We start from the raw sequence: 19,404 nt of genomic DNA, 5'->3' as shown, positions 1-19,404 counted from the left end.
CCTGATATAGGGAAGGAAAAACCCACAAAAATCCAAGAAGCTCACAGAGTCCCAAGCAAAATGAACCCCAAAAGACTGACGCCAAAGCACATTATAATTAAATTGGCAAACACCAACAACAAAGTAAAAATCTTAAAAGCGTACAGAGAGAGACAGAAAGTTACCTACAAAGGAACCCCCATCAGATTACCGACTGATTTCTCAACAGAAACTCATCAGGCCAGAAGGGAATGGAATGAAATATACAAAGTCATGCAAAGGAAGGGTCTAAATCCAAGAATACTGTATCCAGCAAGGCTATCAATCAAAATTGAAGGTGAAATCAGGAGCTTCACAGACAAAAAAGGACTAAGGGAATTTATTACCACCAAACAAGCAATGCAAGAAATGCTAAAGGGTCTGCTGTAAAAAGAAGAAATAGGAAGCGAAGAAGGAACACAGGGGTAACGAACAAAACTGGCAACAAATAAGTACCTATCAATTATAACTTTAAATGTAAATGGATTAAATACCCCAATCAAAAGACATAGGGTAATGGATTGCATAAGAAAACACGAACCATATATCTGCTCTCTACAAAAAAACCCACCTCAGAAAAAAAGATGCACACAGACTGAGAGGTGAAGGGATGGAAAATGGTTTTTTCGGCGAATGGAAATGAAAAAAAGCTGGAGTAGCAATACTTATATCTGACAAATTAGATCTCAAAGTGAAGGAGATAACAAGGGATAAGGAAGGCCATTTCATAATATTAAAGGGAGCAATCCAACAAGAAGAAATAACTCTGGTAAACATATACGGACCCAATACTGAAGCACAAAAAGACATAAAAAAAAAACTCCTGGAGGATAACAAGGGAGAGATTGACAGCAATACAATCATAGTAGGAGACTTTAATATCCACTATCACCATTGGACAAATCCTCTAAACAAAAAATCAACAAAGAAACATCAATCCTAAATGACTCACTAGACCAGACGGAATTAATTGACATCTTCAGAACATTTCACCCCAAAGCCACAGAATATACATTCTTCTCAAGTGCACATGGGTCATTTTCAAAGATAGACCATATGTTAGGACATAGGCAAAGTCTCTTCAAATTCAAGAAGATAGAAATCATATCAAGCATCTTCTCAGATCACAGTGGCATAAAACTGGAAATCAACTACAATAAAAACAATCCAAAAAAATCAAACACATGGAGACTAAACAGCATGCTATTAGACAATGACTGGGTTACCAGAGAAATCAAAGAAAAAATAAAAAACATCATGGCAACAAATGACAATGAAAACACAACAATCCAAAATCTACGGGACACAGTGAAAGCAGTCTTGAGAGGGAAGTTCATAGCTTTACAAGCGTACTGGAAAAAAAAAAAAAAGGTAATAAATTACCTAACCCTACAACTCAAAGAGTTAGAAAGAGAGCAACAAGAAAAGCCCTGTGTAAGCAGAAGGAAGGAAATAATAAAGATAAGAAGGGAGATAAACGACATTGAGACCAAAAAAAACAATACAAAAGATCAATAAAACCAAGAACTGGTTCTTTGAAAGGATAAACAAGATTGATGCACCTCTAGCCAGGTTCACCAAGAAGCAAAGAGAGTGGACCCAAATAAACAAAATCAGAAATGAAAGAGGTGAAATAACAACAGACCCCACCGAAATACAAAGTATTGTTAAAAAATACTATGAACAAATCTATTCCTACATACTGGACAACCTGGAGGAAATGGACATATTCCTAAAAAAATACAACCTTCCAAAACTCAACCAGGAAGAATCTAAACATCTCAATAGGCTAATAACTATGGAAGAAATGAAGCAGTCATCGAAAAGCTTTCAGCAAACAAAAGCCCGGGGCCAGATGGCTTCACAAGAGTGTTTTACCAAACATTCAAGGAAGAACTAAAACCTATCCTCTCAGACTATTCCAAAAAATTCAAGAGGAAGGAACACTTCCAAACTCCTTCTATGAAGCCAGCATCACCCTAATACCAAAACCAGATAAAGACAACATAATGAAAGAGAATTACAGACCTATATCCCTCATGAACATAGATGCCAAAATCCTCAATGAAATTCTAGCAAATCAGATCCAGCAGTACATCAGAAAGATCATACACCATGACCAAGTAGGATTTATCCCACGAATGCAAGGACGGTACAATATCTGCAAAGCAATAAACGTGACACATCACATAAACAAACTGAGAGATAAAAATCAAATAGTTACATCAATTGATGCAGAAACGCATTTGACAAAATCCAACACCCTTTCTTGATAAAAACTCTCAACAAGGTGGGAATAAAAGGATCATTCCTCATAATAAAAGCCATATATGATGAATGCCATATATGATAATCCCACAGCTAACATCATACTCAATGGGCAAAAACTAAAACCATTTCCCCTAAGAACAGGAACACAACAGGGATGCCCACTCTCACCACTGCTGTTCAACATAGTACTGGAAGTATTAGCCATTGCAATTAGACAAGAAGAGAAAGAAAAGGCATCCAAATTTGAAAAGAAGTAAAGTTGTCCTTATATGCAGGTGACATGATATTGTATATTAAAAAACTGAAAGAATCCATCAAAAAACTAATAGACTTAATAAATGCATTTGGCAATGTAGCAGGATACAAAATTAACGCCAAGAAATCTATGGCCTTTCTATACACCAATAGTGAACTTACAGAAAGAGAGACTAAAAAGGCAATCCCATTTACCATCACACCAAAAAAATTAAGATAACTAGGAATAAACTTAACTAAGGAGGTAAAAGACCTATACGCGGAAAACTACAAGACACTGAAAAAAGACATAGAGGAAGACGTAAACAGATGGAAGAACATACCATGTTCATGGATTGGTAGAATCAACATCATTAAAATGTCCATACTACCCAAAGCAATCTACAGATTCAGTGCACTCCCCATTAAAATACCAACAGCATATTTCACAGACCTAAAAAGAACTCTCCAAAAATTCATCTGAAATAAAAAAAGACCCCGAATAGCTACAGCAATCCTGAGAAAGAAGAACAAAGTAGGTGGGATCTCAATACCAGATTTCAAGCTGTATTACAAAGCCACTGTTCTCAAAACAGCCTGGTACTGGCACAAGAACCAACATAGAGACCAATGGAATAGAATAGAGTATCGTGATATTGACCCAAACCACTATGCTCAATTAATATTTGACAAAGGAGGCATTAACATACAATGGAGTCAAGACAGTCTTTTCAATAAATGATGTTGGGAAAATTGGACAGATACATGCAAAAAAATGGAACTAGACAATCAACTTACACCATACACAAAAATAAACTCAAAATGGATACAGTACTTAAACATAAGACGGGAAACCATAAAAATTCTAGAGGAATCCACAGGCAGCAAAATCTCAGACATATGCCAAAAGAACTTCTTCACCGATACTGCCTCTAGGGCAATGGAAGCTAAAGGGAAAATAAACAAATGTGACTACATCAAAATACAAACCTTTTGCACAGCAAAAGAAACCATCAACAAAACAACAAGAAAACCCACCGTATGGGAGAACATATTTACAAATGTTATCACTGATAAAGGTTTAATCTCCAACATCTACATGGAACTTATACAACTTAATAAAAGGAAGATATATGATCCAATAAAAAAATGGGCAACGGACCTAAATAGAATCTTTTCAAAAGAAGACAGAACGAAGGTCAAGAGATATATGAAAATATGCTCAAAGTCACTAATTATCCGAGAGATGCAAATCAAAACAACAATGCAGTACCATCTCACACCTGTCAGAATGGCTATCATCAACAAATCAACAAACGACAAGTGCTGGCAAGGATGTGGAGAAAAAGGAACCCTTGTGCACTGCTGGTGGGAATGTAGACTAGTGCAGCCACTGTGGAGAACAGTATGGAGTTTCCTCATAAACAAAAAATGGAACTCCCATTTGACCCAGTGTTCCCACTTCTAGGAATATATCCCAAGAATCTAGAAACACCAATCAGAAAGGGTCTATGCACCCCTATGTTCATAGCAGCACAATTCACCATAGCTAAGATTTGGAAACAGCCTAAATGCCCATCAGCAGATGAGCGGATTAGAAAACTATGGTACATCTACGGAATGGAATACTACGCTGCTATAAAAAAGAAGGAATTCTTACCTTTTTCAGCGGCATGGATGGACCTGGAGAGTATTATGGTAAGTGAAATAAGCCAGGCAATGAAAGAAAAGTATCACATGATCTCACTCATTTATGGAAAATAAAGAACATTATAACCTGGTGAATAAAAAGGTAGATACAGAGGCAGTAAATCACTGAACAGACTGTCAAATTACAGCAGGAAGTCTGGGGAGTGTTGGGGAGGGAGGGAAATAGATCAACCAAAGGACTTGTATGCATACATATAAGCACAACCAATGGACACAAGACACTGGAGGGGGTGGGATGAGGGCATGTGACAGGGGGTAGGGGAGGTTGGGGGAAGGTCAATGGGGGAAAAAAGGAGATATATTTACTAATATATGTAATACTTTAAACAATAAAAAATATTAAAAATAAACAAACAAACAAATAAATAAAAAAATATCAATGGGAAAAAAATATATCCTTGGTGGAACCCAGATGGCGGCATAGGTAAATACCTGTACTTGCTGCCTCCCACAACCACATCAAAATTACAATTAAAATACAGAAAAACTATCATACAGAACCTCTGGAAAGCTGGCCGAATGGAAGTACTACAACTAGAGAAATATAGAACAAAGCACACTGAGATTGGTAGGAGGTGTGGAGGTATGGAATGGGCTGGTCCAGCACCCAGGTGTGCTGCTTTTTTTAATTGGGGAGGGGAGGAGATTGCCTCTGCAGAGGCCATCCATAGGAGCGAGGTGTCCCAGCCCCACGCCAGACTCCCAGCACAGGGTCTCAGAGCTGGGGGAAGAAGTCCATACAGCAGTAAGAACTAGGGACTGTAAAAACCAGTGCAGATTGGGGCTGAGTGACACACAGGCTGCTGGAGACACAGCTGCTCATCTTAAAAGGCCAGTACCATAAACTGAATTTACAAGCTTCCACTTCCTCTGAGCTCCAGTGCAGGGTGAGGCTCTGGGGGACCCAGACAGATACAGGGAGAAACTGGACTGTCCCTCACAGCAGTCATTGTTCCCGTGCAGGGACCTCCTCAGTGCAGGGCAGACTGGCAACCATTTCTGTTTGCACCGCCCTGGTGATTCCCTGAGACCCTGCCCCACCCAATTTACAACTCCACCCAAGCTGTATGCATTGGCTTTTGCATATGAATGGTCTGTCCTTTCTCAGTCTAAAAATCTGTCAAAAAAGCTGCAGCTGGGTCAGGGAGCCCCAAGCCTATCAATAAAAGGCCCCAAGACCCGGCACCAGCATCAGCCTGCCTTGCTTCACAGCTGGGCTTGTTGGGGCACTTCCAAACCTGATACAAAGAGGAGAAATATGGAGATCTCTCTGTAGCTCCTGCTAGATGGCCCCAGGCAGTGGCTGACTTTGCACCTTCCTGGAGACCCAAGAGCCAGTGTATCCAGTGGTCAGTGTAAGACCATACCAGATTACAACTCTTCACATCCATAAGCAACACACTCAAGGGGCAGACTCAGTGAGCACCAAAGCCCCACTGCAGCAAGTCCTGCTCCATAAGGGTGTCTCCTGCACAGCAGCTCTCCCACTGTAGGCACAGCTGATCCCCACAGCCAATTGGCCTGGAGGTCAATTTCTCCCAGTGTCACCAATAGCAATCAAGGCTCAACTACAATAAGACTGTGCACACAGCCCACAAAGGGATGCACCAAGAGTGTCCACCTCAGGTGATTGGGGTGGCTGAGCCACTGGGCCCTATAGGACATCTACTACACAGGGCCATTCTATCAACTCAAGGAGACTTAGCAGCTACCCAATACATAGAAACAAACACAATGAAGCAGCTAAAATGCAGAGACAAAGAAACATGTCACAAATAAAAGAAGTGGAAAACAGTAAACTACTGGATATAGAGTTCAAAAACCACAGTTATGAGTTTACTCAAGAATCTTCTAGAAACCTCCAAGGAACTTAGACTTTCAAGGATCTTAGTGAAAATGCCAAACACATGGAAAAGGACCAGTCAGAAATTAAGTATACACTGACTGAAATAAAGAATAATATACAGCCGAAACCGGTTTGGCTCAGTGGATAGAGCGTCGGCCTGCGGACTCAAGGGTCCCAGGTTCGATTCCGGTCAAGGGTATGTACCTTGGTTGCGGGCATGTCCCCAGTGGGGAGTGTGCAGGAGGCAGCTGATAGATGTTTCTCTCTCATCGATGTTTCTAGCTCTCTATCCCTCTCTCTTCCTCTCTGTAAAAAATCAATAAAATATATATTTTTTAAAAAGAATAATATACAGGGATTCAATAATAAACTAGAGGATCCTGAGAATCAAATCAATGATTTGAAATATGAGGAAGCAAAAAACACCCAATCAGAAGAGCAAAAAGAAAAAAGAATATTCAAATATGAAGATAGTGTAAAGAGCCTCTGGGAATACTTCAAGCGTACCAACATCCAAATTATGGGTGTGCCAGAAGAGAGAGAGCAAAATATTGAAAACCTATTTGAAGAAATAATGACAGAAAACTTCCCCTACCTGGTGAAAGAAATAGACTTACAAGCCCAGGAAGCGCAGAGAACCACAAACAAGAGGAATCCAAAGAGGACCACACCAAGACACATCATAATTAAAATGCCAAGGGCAAAAGACAAAGAGAGAATCTTAAAAGCAGCAAGAGAAAAACAGTTAGTTACCTACAAGGGAGTACCCATATGACTGTCAGCTTATTTCTCAACAGAAACTATGAAGGCCAGAAGGGAGTAGCAAGACATATTCAAAGTGATGAACAGCAAGAACCTACAACCAAGATTACTCTACCCAGCAAAGCTATCGTTTAGAATTGAAGGTCAGATAAAGAGCTTCACAGATAAGAAAAAGCTAAAGGAGTTCATCACCACCAAACCAGTATTATATGAAACGCTGAAGGGTATTCTTTAAGAAGAAGAGGAAGAAGAAAAATGTAAAGATAAAAAATTATGAACAACAGAGTGACAAAAAATATATATTTATCAACAAGTGAATCTAAAAATCTTTTGAACAGAATAAACTGGTGAATGGAATAGAATCAGGGGCATGGAAATGGAATAGATTGATTATTCTCAGAGGGAAGGGGGTGTGGGGCGTGCGAGAAGAGATTAGACAAAGATCTTATATGGATGTATGCATTACCTATGGACACAGACAATAGAGTGGCGAGGACCTGGGGTGGGGTGGGAACCGGGTTGAGGGGAGCTATGGAGGTGGGGAGAGGGACATCTGTAATAATCTCAACAATAAAGATTCATAAAAAGAAATAGCAGGTTTACGCACGTGCACGCGCGCGCGCACACACACAACACACACTCACACACAAAGGAAAAAGTATCCTCAGGTGAGGATTAAAAAATAATAATAGGAGCCTGAGCCCCAAGGCAGAGTGGCAGCAGTGGTGAGGCCTGAGGTGGGGGCTGCGGGAGTGGGGGGTGGTAGAACGGAGGCCTTTTCTGAGCTGTGGGCAGCCTGGTGCCAGGTGGGAACCTGGGGGTAACTAGGAAGATGCTGGTGGCCTAGGAGCCTGGGGGAACTGACTGGCTGCAAGGCAGGGTGGGTCTGGCTTGTGGAAAATGCCTAGCAGAGGTGATTGTCCTGTACACCAGCCCATTTGCTAGCATCTTGAGGTGGAGCCTAGCTCAGCACAGGAGCCCCTGCTCTGTCCTGGAGCTGGTTGTTGGTGTGGTCCTATCATTGTCCCCATTTGAAAGGGCTCTGAGACTTTCCCAGGAAAGTGGCAGAACTGGCTGGAGCTTGAACCAGGCCCTGCAATGCTGAAAACTGAGCATTTCTGCAGTACCATGGCACCTAGAGCCAGTCCACAGACCTGGGTCACACTGGCTGTGTCAGGTCACTTGGGACTCCCTTAAAAATGCAGGGCTCTGCCCTGGCTGGGTAGCTTGGTTGTTTAGAGCATCATCCCCATAGCCGAGGTTTCAGGTTTGATCCCAATCAGGGCACATGCAAGAATCAACCAATAAATGCATAAATGGGTGGAACAATAAATCTCTCCCTCTTCCCCTCTCTCTAAAATCAATAAATTAAAAATATATTTAAAAAAAGAACTATATAATTTTAAAGGATGGTAAACTAGAAGTTTCTTCTTAATCTTTTAAATACAGTACACTAAAGAATCCTTGAACCTAACTATTCTGTTTAGATTTATTTTTAAAAGTTTTCATTATTCAACAAAAGTTTCTGTATATCCTTTTTTATTTTTCAACTAGAGGCCCGGTGCACGAAATTCGTGCACGGAAGGGGGTTGTCCCTCATCCCAGCCTGTACCCTCTCCAATATGGGACCCCTTGAGGGATGTCCGACTGCCCATTTAGGCCCGATCCCAACAGGCAGTCAGACATCCCTCTCACAATCCAGGACTGCTGGCTCCCAACTGCTTGCCTGCCTGCCTTCCTGATTGCCCCCTAAACCATTCTGTTGCCAGCCTGTTTGCCCCCAACTTCCCTCCTCTGCCGGCCTGGTCACCCCTAACTGCCCTCTCCTGCAGGGTTGATCACCTCCAACTGCCCTCCCTTGCAGTCCAGGTGCCTCCCAACTGCCCTCTTGCTGGCCATCTTGTGGTGGCCATCTTGTGTCCTCATGGGGGCAGGATCTTTGACCACATGGGAGCAGCTATATTGTGTGTTGCAGTGATGATCAATCTGCATATTATTCTTTTATTAGATAGGATAGATGCCTGGTACAGGGGTGGGGGCCAGCTGGTTTGCCCTGAAGGGCGTCCCAGATCAGGTAGGGTTTCCCTTGGGGTGTGGGGTGGCCTGAGCGAGGGGCCTGTGGTGGTTTGCAGGCCAGCCACGCCCCCTGACAACCCAAGCGGAGGCCCTGGTATCTGGAATTTATTTTTCCTTCTACAATTAAAACTTTGTATCCTGGAGCGGAGCCAAGCCTGGGGCTCCCTCTGAGGCCAGCTGGCAGCCATTTGTGTTGGGGTTATAATTGAAATTTTGTTGCCTTAAGCGGGTGGGCCTGGCCAGGGTGTGCAAAAAGCTTTGCTTCCCCTGTTGCCGGCAGCAACCCTGGCCTGCTCTCTCAAGCTCCATTCTGCCGCCATTTGTTTGAATTTGTTTACCTTCTATAATTGAAACTTTGTAGCTTGAGTGGAGGCTTAGGCCTGGCTAGGGCAGGCAGAAAGCTTGGCTTCCTCTCTTACCTAGGAAACCTTGCTCTCTGTGGCTGAAGCCATCTTGGTTTGGGTTAATTTGCATGCTCGCTCTGATTGGATGGTGGGCGTGGTTTGCGGCCGTGGCTTGTGGGTGTGTCGGAGGTATGGTCAATTTGCATATTTGTCTATTAGAGAGGATTACAGTTCACATTCAATATTACTTTGGATTAGTTTCAATTGTAAAGCATAGTGGTTAGACAATTATATAAATTATGAAGTGATACTTCCAAAATTCAGTTACCCACCTGGCACTATATGTAATTATTACTATAACCCCTATGCTGTACTTTCCATCCCCATGACAATTTTGTAGCTACCAAGTTGTACTTCTCAATCCCATCACATTTTTCACCCAACCTCCAACTTCCTCACCATCTGGCAGCCTTCAGTTTGCTCTCTGTGTCTATGAGTGTTTGTTTTGTTTGTTGGTTTATTTTGTTTATTAGATTCCTCATATGGTATTTCTCTTTCTCTTTCTGACTTTTATTTCACTTAACATAATACCCTCTAGGTACAACCATGTACAAATGGTAAGACTTCATTCTCTTTATGGCCAACTAATATTCCATTGTACATGTACCACCACTTTTTATCTAGTTGTCTATTGACTTGTGTTGCTTTCCTATCTTGGATATTGTAAATAACATTGCAATAAACATACGGGTGCATGTATCTTTTCAAATTAGTGTTTTGGACTTCTTCAGATATATACACAGTAGTGGAATCACTGGGTCATAAGGCAGTTCTATTTTTACTATTTTGAGGAACCTCCATATTGTTTGCCATAGTGGCTACACTGATCAGCATTCCCATGTCCTCACCAACACTTGATGTATCTTGATTTATTGATGAAGCCATTCTGAAAGGTGTGAGGTGATATCTCATTGTTGTTTTAATTTGCATGTATCTTTTAGTGATGTTGAATATCTTTTCATATGTCTATTGGCCATTTTTAATGGGATTATTTGTTGTTGTTGTTTTTTTTGTGTTGAGTTGTATGAGTATATACCTATCAGATGTATCATTGGCAGATATTTTCTCCCATTCAATAGGTTGTCTTTTTGTTTTGTTGATAATTTTCTTTGCTGTGGAAAAACTTTTTTATTTGGGAGTGGAGGGTGAGGTAGGGCTGGGCATGGTAAGGTCACTGAAGCCCAAGGGGGCTGAGCTGCAGTGAGGCAGCAGATCCAACCTTTTCCACGTGGCCCACGCTGGCCACCTTGGTCATGATCATCCATGGCTTCCAGGGCAGCCACCAGGACTTTTCCTTAGGCCCTGAAGGTGGTGGCCAAGATTCACATCATGGAGTCAGTGGAGGTGAAGTTAGCTGATCAATTGTGTATGCCATCTGTTCCTGAAATGATGTTTGGAGACCACATTTTAAAAATCCAGCATGGTTCTGCCTTGGGGATTGAGTTCAATGCTACATATGCTTTAAGATGTGTAAACAACTACCAAGGAATGTTAAAGTAGCCTGTGTGAAGAATGGCAAGAAGGCAGGGCAGAGGGTGAATACTTCAAGGAGATTATTAAACTGTACCATTTGACCTATACAACAGATTATAAGAGAATATTACCTGAAGAATCACTCAAATCAAAGGTTGTACCTATAACAAATCATATAGATACAGAGAAATTGAAAGCCAGAGAACAGAATACGTTTTTTGAAGAAGTTCTGTTTGAGGATGAACTTCATGATCATGGAGTTTCAAACTTAAATGTGAGAATTAGAGTAATTAATGCCTTCTAGCTTTTTCCTGCTGTTGTGGTTTTTCTTGAGAATTGATGGAGTGCTTATCAGGATGAATGCACCCCAGGAATAAATACTACCTGATCATGGCATATGATCTTATTAATGTATGGCTGAATTTGATTTGCTAATATTTTGTTGAGGATTTTTGCATATGTGTTCATCTGAGATATTGGCCTGTAGTTCTCTTTTTTTGTTCTTTCTTTGTAGTGTCTTTAAAAAAAATCTTTTTTTTTTATCAGATGTCTTCCTTTTTCTTCCCATTGCCGCCCCCCACCCCCACCTGATTCCCGCCCTGCCCCAGGCCTTCAGGACTCTATTGTATGTGTCCATAGGTAATGCATACTAGTATATGCATATAAGATCTTCGGTTAATTTCTTCCCGCCCTCTCCCCCCTTCCCTCTGAGTTTTGTCAGTTTGTTCCAGGTGTCCATACCTCTGGTTCTATTTTATTCATCAGTTTATTTTGTTCATTAGATTCCTTGTTCATTTATTTTGATTTTTAGATTCAATTATTGATAGATATGTATTTATTGCCATTTTATTGTTCATATTTTTTATCCTTCTTCTTCATTTGGTTTTGGAATTAGAATATTGCTGGCCTAGTAAAATGAACTTGGGAGTCTTCCTTCCTCTTGAATTTTTGGGAATAGTTTGAGAAGGATCGGTGTTAGTTCTTGGAGTGTTTGATAAAATTAACCCATGAAACCATTCATTTCAGGACTTCTATTTGTTGGGAATTTTTTGATGACTGCTTTGATTTCATTGGTTGCAATAGGTCTGTTCAGATTTTCTGTTCTTTAATTAAATTTATTGGGGTGATATTGGTTAATAGGGTCATATAGGATTCAAGTGCACATGTCTATGATACATGATCTGTATATTGAATTGTGTGCTCACCACCCAAAGTCTTATCATCTTCCATTGTTGTGGAGCGAATGCGAGTAAAGACCACTGGAGTCCAAACCAAATTAAAATTTAGGGAACCTTTATTGCCGGCTGGCGGCTGATCTGCCTTCCAGATAGGTAGGTCAGAGAGCAGCAGCGACCCTTGGTGTAGGACCACTTTTAAGCACATTAACCACATCCTGTTTTTGCAGTACAAGCAATCCTAAGACAAAACAGTTTTTCCCAAGTAACATCAAGATTATGCCAATGACGACCATGTTACTCACAGGGTCATCCTGTTCTTCAGAAAGCTGACAGTGTTCTATCTAGCAAGGCTATTTTGTGAGGTGCAGGGGGAAGGGGCCATGAAGCCATATCTCAAGGCCTGGCCTGGTGTCAACACTGGCAACTCTATCTGGGGTATAGTCCACGGCCTCTCCGGAGTGCTCAAAAATTCCCACTCTCCAACATTCCCCACTGGTTTTATGGGAGAATCAAATCATTGTTTCTCCATCATCAGTGCAGACATGATGATAGTGGGTGCGCAGGACCATCAGCTTTACTGCCTGTATTCGCCTTTTTACATAGTTGGTGAGACTATTTATAAGACAGGGTCCAAATGTTGCAGCTATTAACAATAAGATCAAAGGTCCTGCTAGAGATGTTAGGAGTGTTGTTAGCCATGGGGACCAAGAGAATAGATTTTCATACCAGTTTCCCTCAGTTCTTTGCCTCTCCTCTCTATCTTGGAGTCTCTTTCTGAGTTGACTTAGGCTTTCTCTGATGACCCCAGAATGGTTGGTATAAAAACAGCAAGTTTCTCCTAAGGCCATACAGAGTCCTCCTTGCTTCATGAATAATAAGTCTAAACCCCTTCTATTTTGTAGGACTACTTCTGCTAACGAACTGAGAGAATCCTCTAGGCGGTTTACATTCTCCTCTAGGGTGCTTAGATCTAGATCTACTTGGCTGCTAAGTTCCTTGAAATTTTTGTCTCCCGTGACCAGTGCTGTAGTGCCTATTGCAGCTGATCCAGTTATTCCCAGACCCACAAGCAGGGGGATAATTACTGGGGCTCTACGAATTCGCCCAGGGGCTAGACCCAGGTGCTCGCGCCCCCCCTCCCCAGAATAGTAATACACCTGGGGTAGGATATGAGCTAAGATGCATAAGGAAGGCTTGCGGGGGTGCATCAGTGTCAGAGGAGAGACACAAGGGGTGATTCCTGTGGTGCACGCGAACCAGGTGCCTTCAGGGGCCACCAGGTACCGGTCTGTCTCCTCTTCACTGTCCTGACCAAACCTCAGTACTGAGGAACAGGATTCACCGTAGGGGGATTTTGATAAATCAAACTCTGAGGACATAACACAAGTACCTTGTCCCTGGAAATCCCCAAGGGTTAATTTTGGGGTTTGTCCCCATCTGCACACCCCTTGTGGGGGGTTTGTAATTGAAACATTTCTAATGTCTGATGAATTTGAACCAACAGTGGCATTTGCCCCTATCCCAACATAGTAGGGGGGTTCTGGGTTTAAACACAACCAACAATCTCTGGTGGCATTTGGGGAGGTCTGGTTTAGAAAGTTGAAGACCGCATCCAGAGTGTCCAGGATAGGTCTCCAGCCTGGTTTGGTAGTATGAGTCTTAGGAACAAGGGTCACTGACACCTTGGTCAGAGGAGTTAACTCAGTATTGTTCCGGGCAGGAGGTGGTGGTGTGGGACGGGGCCTCAGTGGCTGTACTGGAGGCAGCCCCTGGTCTAAGGGTCTTAAAGGCCCGATGGGGTTTTTCTTTTGGATCCGCTGGGTTCTCTGGAGGGTGAAGAGGACCCCAGGATCTCTTCCAGCTACATAGAGTCTCAGTCCCCAAGTTTTTCCTGCATCCCAGTATTTCTCCCACCAGTTTTGGGGGGTGATAACAATGGGATTGCAGTCTCCTACCATACAGTTATTGGAAGGGGCCCCTGGGCGGACTATTCTCTTAAACCGGATGGCGGGATCTCTGTTAGTCCATAGTGCCATAGTCTCACAACCCCACTGGGCACAATAATAGTCCCCGTCAGTTCCACATTCAGGGCTACCTTCGGCTGGGCAGACGTAATGTTGAGTTCGCCAAAGTCCTCGTTCTAAGATGAGGGTGCCACACCCATAACTAGTTCCCATATGATATGCCCCATGTGCTACTGGGGAAATGTAGTGGATATCGCTTTCTGGCTTATTCCAAGTTTCCCCAAATAATCGGCATAAGTCAGTCTCTATGGAGGGGGGCTCTGGGGTTGTGATGTGACCTATAACAGCCCCATCCACAGTCCGGGTCAGTTCCCAAGTGTAATTAGCCCTCAGGTGGGGATTACTCGCCGTGAGGGGCCACAGGCACATCAGGATTAGGAGGACTGCCTTCGGAGTCGGATTTTCAGGGGGTCCTCGGTGCGCAGGATGGTCCATCTCTCTGGCTGGTCCTCTGCTTCTGCCTTCTTGATTTGGGTTCGATGTATCCAGTGCTTTTTTCCCACAACCTTCACCGCTGATGGGGTGCTGAGGACAACAGTGAAGGGTCCAGTCCACCTGGCCTCCAGGGATGATGGCTCGTGCTTCCGCACCCACACTAGGTCTCCTGGTTGAAATGCAGGTGGTGCAGGTGTAGTCCCAGGGGATGGGTCTCGGTGAGCCTCTCGGACCAGCCGGTGGTTAAGTCTGGAACTCAACTGTAAGGCCTGTAGGGACTTTAGGAGGTTGTGATTAGAAAGGGATGCCAACACTTCTCCCCCTACCTTGGGAAGCAGTGGTGGGGTTCGGCCAAACAGAATCTCAAAGGGGGTAAGGCCCTTTACGTAAGGGGTACAACGGGCCCGGAGAAGGGCAAAAGGAAGGAGGCTTACCCAGTTTTCGCCAGTCTCCAGTTTTAATTTTGTCAAAGTTTCCTTTAGGGTTCGATTCATCCTCTCTACCTGCCCTGAACTCTGAGGCCTATAGATACAATGTAATTTCCAACTTATGCCTAATATTTTTGCCAATAGTTGAGTGATGTGGGCAATAAATGCTGGGCCATTGTCGGACCCCATTGCAACAGGTAGGCCAAACCTGGGAATAATTTCTGAAACTAATTTCTTAACTACTATCTGTGCTGCTTCAGACTTGGTAGGGTAGGCTTCTGGCCAGCCGGAGAACGTGTCAATAAAAACCAGCAGGTATCGATATCCTCCCCGCCCTGGGGGCAATTCTGTAAAGTCTACTTCCCAATGTTCTCCAGGACTTCTTCCTCTGAGTCTGGTTCCTTGGGCCAAGGGGGGGTGCCTCCCAGGGTTTACCTGTGCACAGACGTGGCATCTCCTTGCAATGTCCTTTGAGACCTGGAAGAGCTTAGGAATATAATAGTTTCGTTTAAGCAATTCTACCAGCTTGGTTCCCCCTAGATGGGTGCTCTGATGGACCTGAGAAATGAGTTCCCTTCCCAGGGCCTCCGGAATGAACAGTCTGGTGTCGGGCAATTCTCTCCATCCTCCAGATACCTCCTTAACATGGAGTCTCTTCCCCAGTTCGTTATCAGTCTCTGAATAGATGGGGGTCTCTTCGAAGACCTTTGTCGGGAGAGCTGGCAGGATATGTAGAGGCCCCACTGGTTTTTGGGCTGCCTCCTTTGCTGTTTTATCTGCAAATGCGTTTCCTCGAGCCTCCGGAGTGTCAGCTGATTGGTGTCCCCTGCAGTGTATGACTGCTACTGCCTTTGGCAGCCAGAGGGCTGCCAGGAGGGCGAGGATCTCCTGGACGTTTTTTATTTCCTTTCCTCCCGATGTCAAGAGTCCCCTTTCCTGATATAGGGCCCCATGGACATGAACCATAGCAAAAGCATATCGGCTGTCAGTATATATGTTTACTGTTTTTCCTTTTGCCCACCGCAACGCTTGGGTGAGGGCAATTAATTCTGCCTTTTGAGCCGATGTCCCGTGTCCCAACGCCTGTGCCCAGATTACCTTATCGGCTGTCACGACCGCTGCTCCTGCGTACCTGGTCCTTCTGTCCACGAAGCTGCTCCCATCTGTGTATAAAGTCTCATCCGAGTCCCGGAGGGGTTGGTCAGTCAGGTCCTCTCGAAGATTTCTCAAAGAGGACAGGGTTTCAACGCAGTTGTGGAGGGGCTGCTCAGGATCATCATCCGGCAGCAAGGTTGCAGGGTTTAGAGCTGCTGTCTTAAGAAAGCTCACCCGCGGAGGGTCGAGCAGGAGCACTTGGTACTGGGTAATACGGGCATTTGAAAGCCACCGCTCAGGCGGGCTTCGCAGAAGAGTTTCCACGGCATGGGGGGCCACTACCTGTAAGTCCTGCCCAAGGGTGAGCTTTGAGGCTTCTCTGACCAGTATGGCTGTGGCCGCTACCGCCCTCAGGCAGCCTGGCCATCCTGCAGCTACAGGGTCTAGTCTCTTGGATAAATATGCCACAGGCCTCTTCCATGGTCCTAAGAGCTGGGTTAGCACCCCCTTCGCGATTCCCCGGGCCTCTGCCACATGCAACTGGAATGGCTTAGTGAGGTCTGGCAGCGCCAATGCTGGCGCACTGACTAAGGCTTGTTTAAGGTCCTGAAAAGCCTTAGTCTCATTCTCAGTCCAATTTAGTTCTTCAGTCTTTCCCCCAGTGCAGGTGTAAAGGGGTTTTGCCATCTCTGCAAAATCTAATATCCAAAGACGGCAATATCCTACTCCCCCTAGGAATTCCCGCACCTGCTTCTTTGTTTTTGGGACCGGGATTTTCAAAATAGCCTGTATTCGGCTAGCAGATAAAGTTCTCTTTCCTTCGCTGAGTTCATACCCCAAGTAAGTGGCTTTTGGGGTGCAAAGTTGGGCTTTCTTAGCGGACACCCGGTACCCCAATTTGTCTAGAGTCCTCAACAGGGTCTCAGTAGCTTCCCGGCACTTACTCTGAGTTGCTGCGGCAAGGAGGAGGTCGTCCACATATTGGAGTAGGGTGACCTCTGGATGTTCTTTCCGGAACGTGCTTAAGTCCTGGCTGAGAGCCTCATCTAACAGAGTAGGAGAGTTTTTAAATCCCTGGGGCAACCGGGTCCAGGTCAGCTGTCCCGATTCCCCTTCTTCAGGGTCCGTCCATTCAAATGCAAAAATGGGCTGGCTGGAGGGGGCCAGCGGCAAGGAGAAAAAGGCATCCTTTAAATCTAGGACTGTATATATTTGATGACTCGGTGGTAACAGGCTCAGGAGGGTATAAGGGTTGGGTACTATTGGGTGTATAGTCTCTACCCTCTTGTTGACTTCTCTTAAATCCTGAACTGGCCTGAAATCCTCCGTTCCAGGTTTTTGTACAGGAAGCAAAGGTGTATTCCACGGGGAGTGACAGGGCACCAAGATCCCGGCCTCCTTCAGTCTTTTTATATGTACTGCGATGCCCTTCCGGGCCTTCTGGCTTATTGGGTATTGCTTAACCCGTATTGGAACAGCAGTACTAGTGAGCTGTACTACAATCGGGGGCCTGTGAGTCGCCAACCCAGGGGGATTGCTTTCAGCCCATACCCCTGGTATCTTTTGCTGTAGTTCTTGGAGCAGTGAAGTGCTTTGGGCCAACATAGTTTCCCCGGGATCCTCGGTGAGGATGTATTCCTCACTTAATGGACATGTCAGGAGCACGGTGTCAGGTATGGCATTAAGGGCTATTTTTGCTCCTTCCCCCTGGAATGAGATGGTGGCTTGTAATTTGCTGAGGAGGTCCCGTCCTAGTAAGGGGTAAGGACATTCTGGCATCACTAGGAATGAGTGGGTCACTGTCCCAGCCCCTAAATTGGTTATTCAGGCCTGAGTCCACGGATATGATTTTGTCTTCCCAGTAGCTCCTTGAATAAGGGTTCACTCCTTAGACACCGGACCTTCCGCTTGTTGTAGGACTGAGAACATAGCTCCGGTATCAATAAGGAAATCTACTGGTTTGCCCCCAACTTGCAAAGTGACCCTGGGCTCCTGGGGGCTAGTGAAGACGGAGCCCCGGCCCCCTCAGTCCACTTCTTCGACTAACACCGGGGCCGGGCGCCCCTGAGGGCGCTGAGGGCATTCATTTTTCCAGTGGCCTTCTCCTTTACAGTAGGCACACTGGTTTTTCCCCAGCCCCAATCGCCGAGGGCGCTTATCCCCAGGCCTTGCTTCTCTTCCTTTCTGGTTTCCTTTCCTTCCATCTCCTTTTTCCCTGTTCATGGTTAATAAAACCTGTGCCATCTTTTTGGTTAGTTCACCGGGGTCTTCTCTATTGTTGAACGTCTTCTGTGCTACCTCTACCAATTCTGACAGCATCTTTCCCTCAAAGCCTTCTAACTTTTGTAACTTTTTTCTTATGTCTGGGGCCGACTGTCACATGAAAGCAATGTTAACTGCCCGCCTGTTTTCTGGCGCTTCTGGATCTATGGGGGTGTAGAGCCTGTAGGCTTCACACAAGCGCTCTAGAAAAGCAGCCGCGGATTCATTCGGTCCCTGCACAGTTTCAGTTACCTTAGACAGATTGGTGGGCTTCCGCGCAGCTGCTTGGACTCCCCTCAGCAGAGTCTGGCGATACCGATCCAGAGCCTCCTTACCTTGATCTGAGTTGGGGTCCCACGAGGGTCGGGAGAGTGGAAAAACGGCCTCCAGCCGTGCCGGGTCTGACACTGACTGGCCATCTGGTCCGAGGACCAGTTTTCTCCCCTCCTCTTTCACTCTTTCTCTCTCCTCCGAAGTGAACAGAGTCTGGAGGAGTTGCTGACAGTCGTCCCAAATGGGCTGATGGGTAAAAAATACAGACTCCAAAAGAGAGATGAGTCCCTGGGGATTCTGAGAGAACGAGGGGTTCTGATTCTTCCAGTTATACAGGTCACTAGTTGTAAAAGGGACATAAACCATAAACGGCCTGCCACCCTCTGCCACTGAAGTTATCTGACGCAGGGGTGGCATTGGGACCCCTGAAGAATCAGGGGAAGGGTCTGAATATTTGGGTCTATATTCAGTCCCACTGCGGGTGTGGGGAGGACTCATTGGGTCTTCAGGGGGACCCACAATTGGGGCAGACGGATACGGGGGAGGTTCTGTCAAGAGGGGGTTCTCAGGGGGTGATGGGAGGACAGGAGGCTGTTTCTCGGTCCCAGGGCAGGGCAGTTCAGATTTCCAGGCCAGCTGGTGGCTGCATTCCTGCGTTAGCGCTTCCCTATTCCCTTCCCGTGCCTCTGCCCCCTCACCCGCTTTCTCTCTCTCTCCCCTCCGTGCTGGCGCAGCCGGCTTCCCCTGGGTCTCTCTGGGAGGAGGTTTAGTGAGGAGGATAGTCCTTCTCTGTCTCTGTCCCAATTTTTCCTTATTCTGGGGAGGTCTTTTGCAGTCCCGGAGCCACTTTGGATTATCAGTCAGAATGTCTATCCAAATTTGAATATAAGGAATTTGGTCTGGGTGGCCGGGATT

At 44.9% G+C, this 19,404-nt stretch overlaps 1 protein-coding gene and 1 pseudogene across 1 annotated transcript; one reads left to right on the top strand and one right to left on the bottom strand.

The window, feature by feature from the left end:
- Window positions 1–10,574: 10,574 nt before the first annotated feature.
- On the top strand, window positions 10,575–11,171 carry LOC103301612 (TIP41-like protein; annotated as a pseudogene).
- Window positions 11,172–12,481: 1,310 nt separating this feature from the next.
- Window positions 12,482–14,365, bottom strand: LOC129149826 (endogenous retrovirus group S71 member 1 Env polyprotein-like). The gene has a single exon (XM_054719311.1). The coding sequence runs from the start codon at window positions 14,363–14,365 to the stop codon at window positions 12,482–12,484; it is 1,884 nt and encodes a 627-aa protein (XP_054575286.1).
- Between the last annotated feature and the right edge of the window lie 5,039 nt (window positions 14,366–19,404).

Source organism: Eptesicus fuscus, chromosome 1 (genome assembly GCF_027574615.1).
Source record: "Eptesicus fuscus isolate TK198812 chromosome 1, DD_ASM_mEF_20220401, whole genome shotgun sequence".
Lineage (NCBI taxonomy): Eukaryota > Metazoa > Chordata > Mammalia > Chiroptera > Vespertilionidae > Eptesicus > Eptesicus fuscus.
This window is presented reverse-complemented; position numbering and strand designations above follow the sequence as displayed.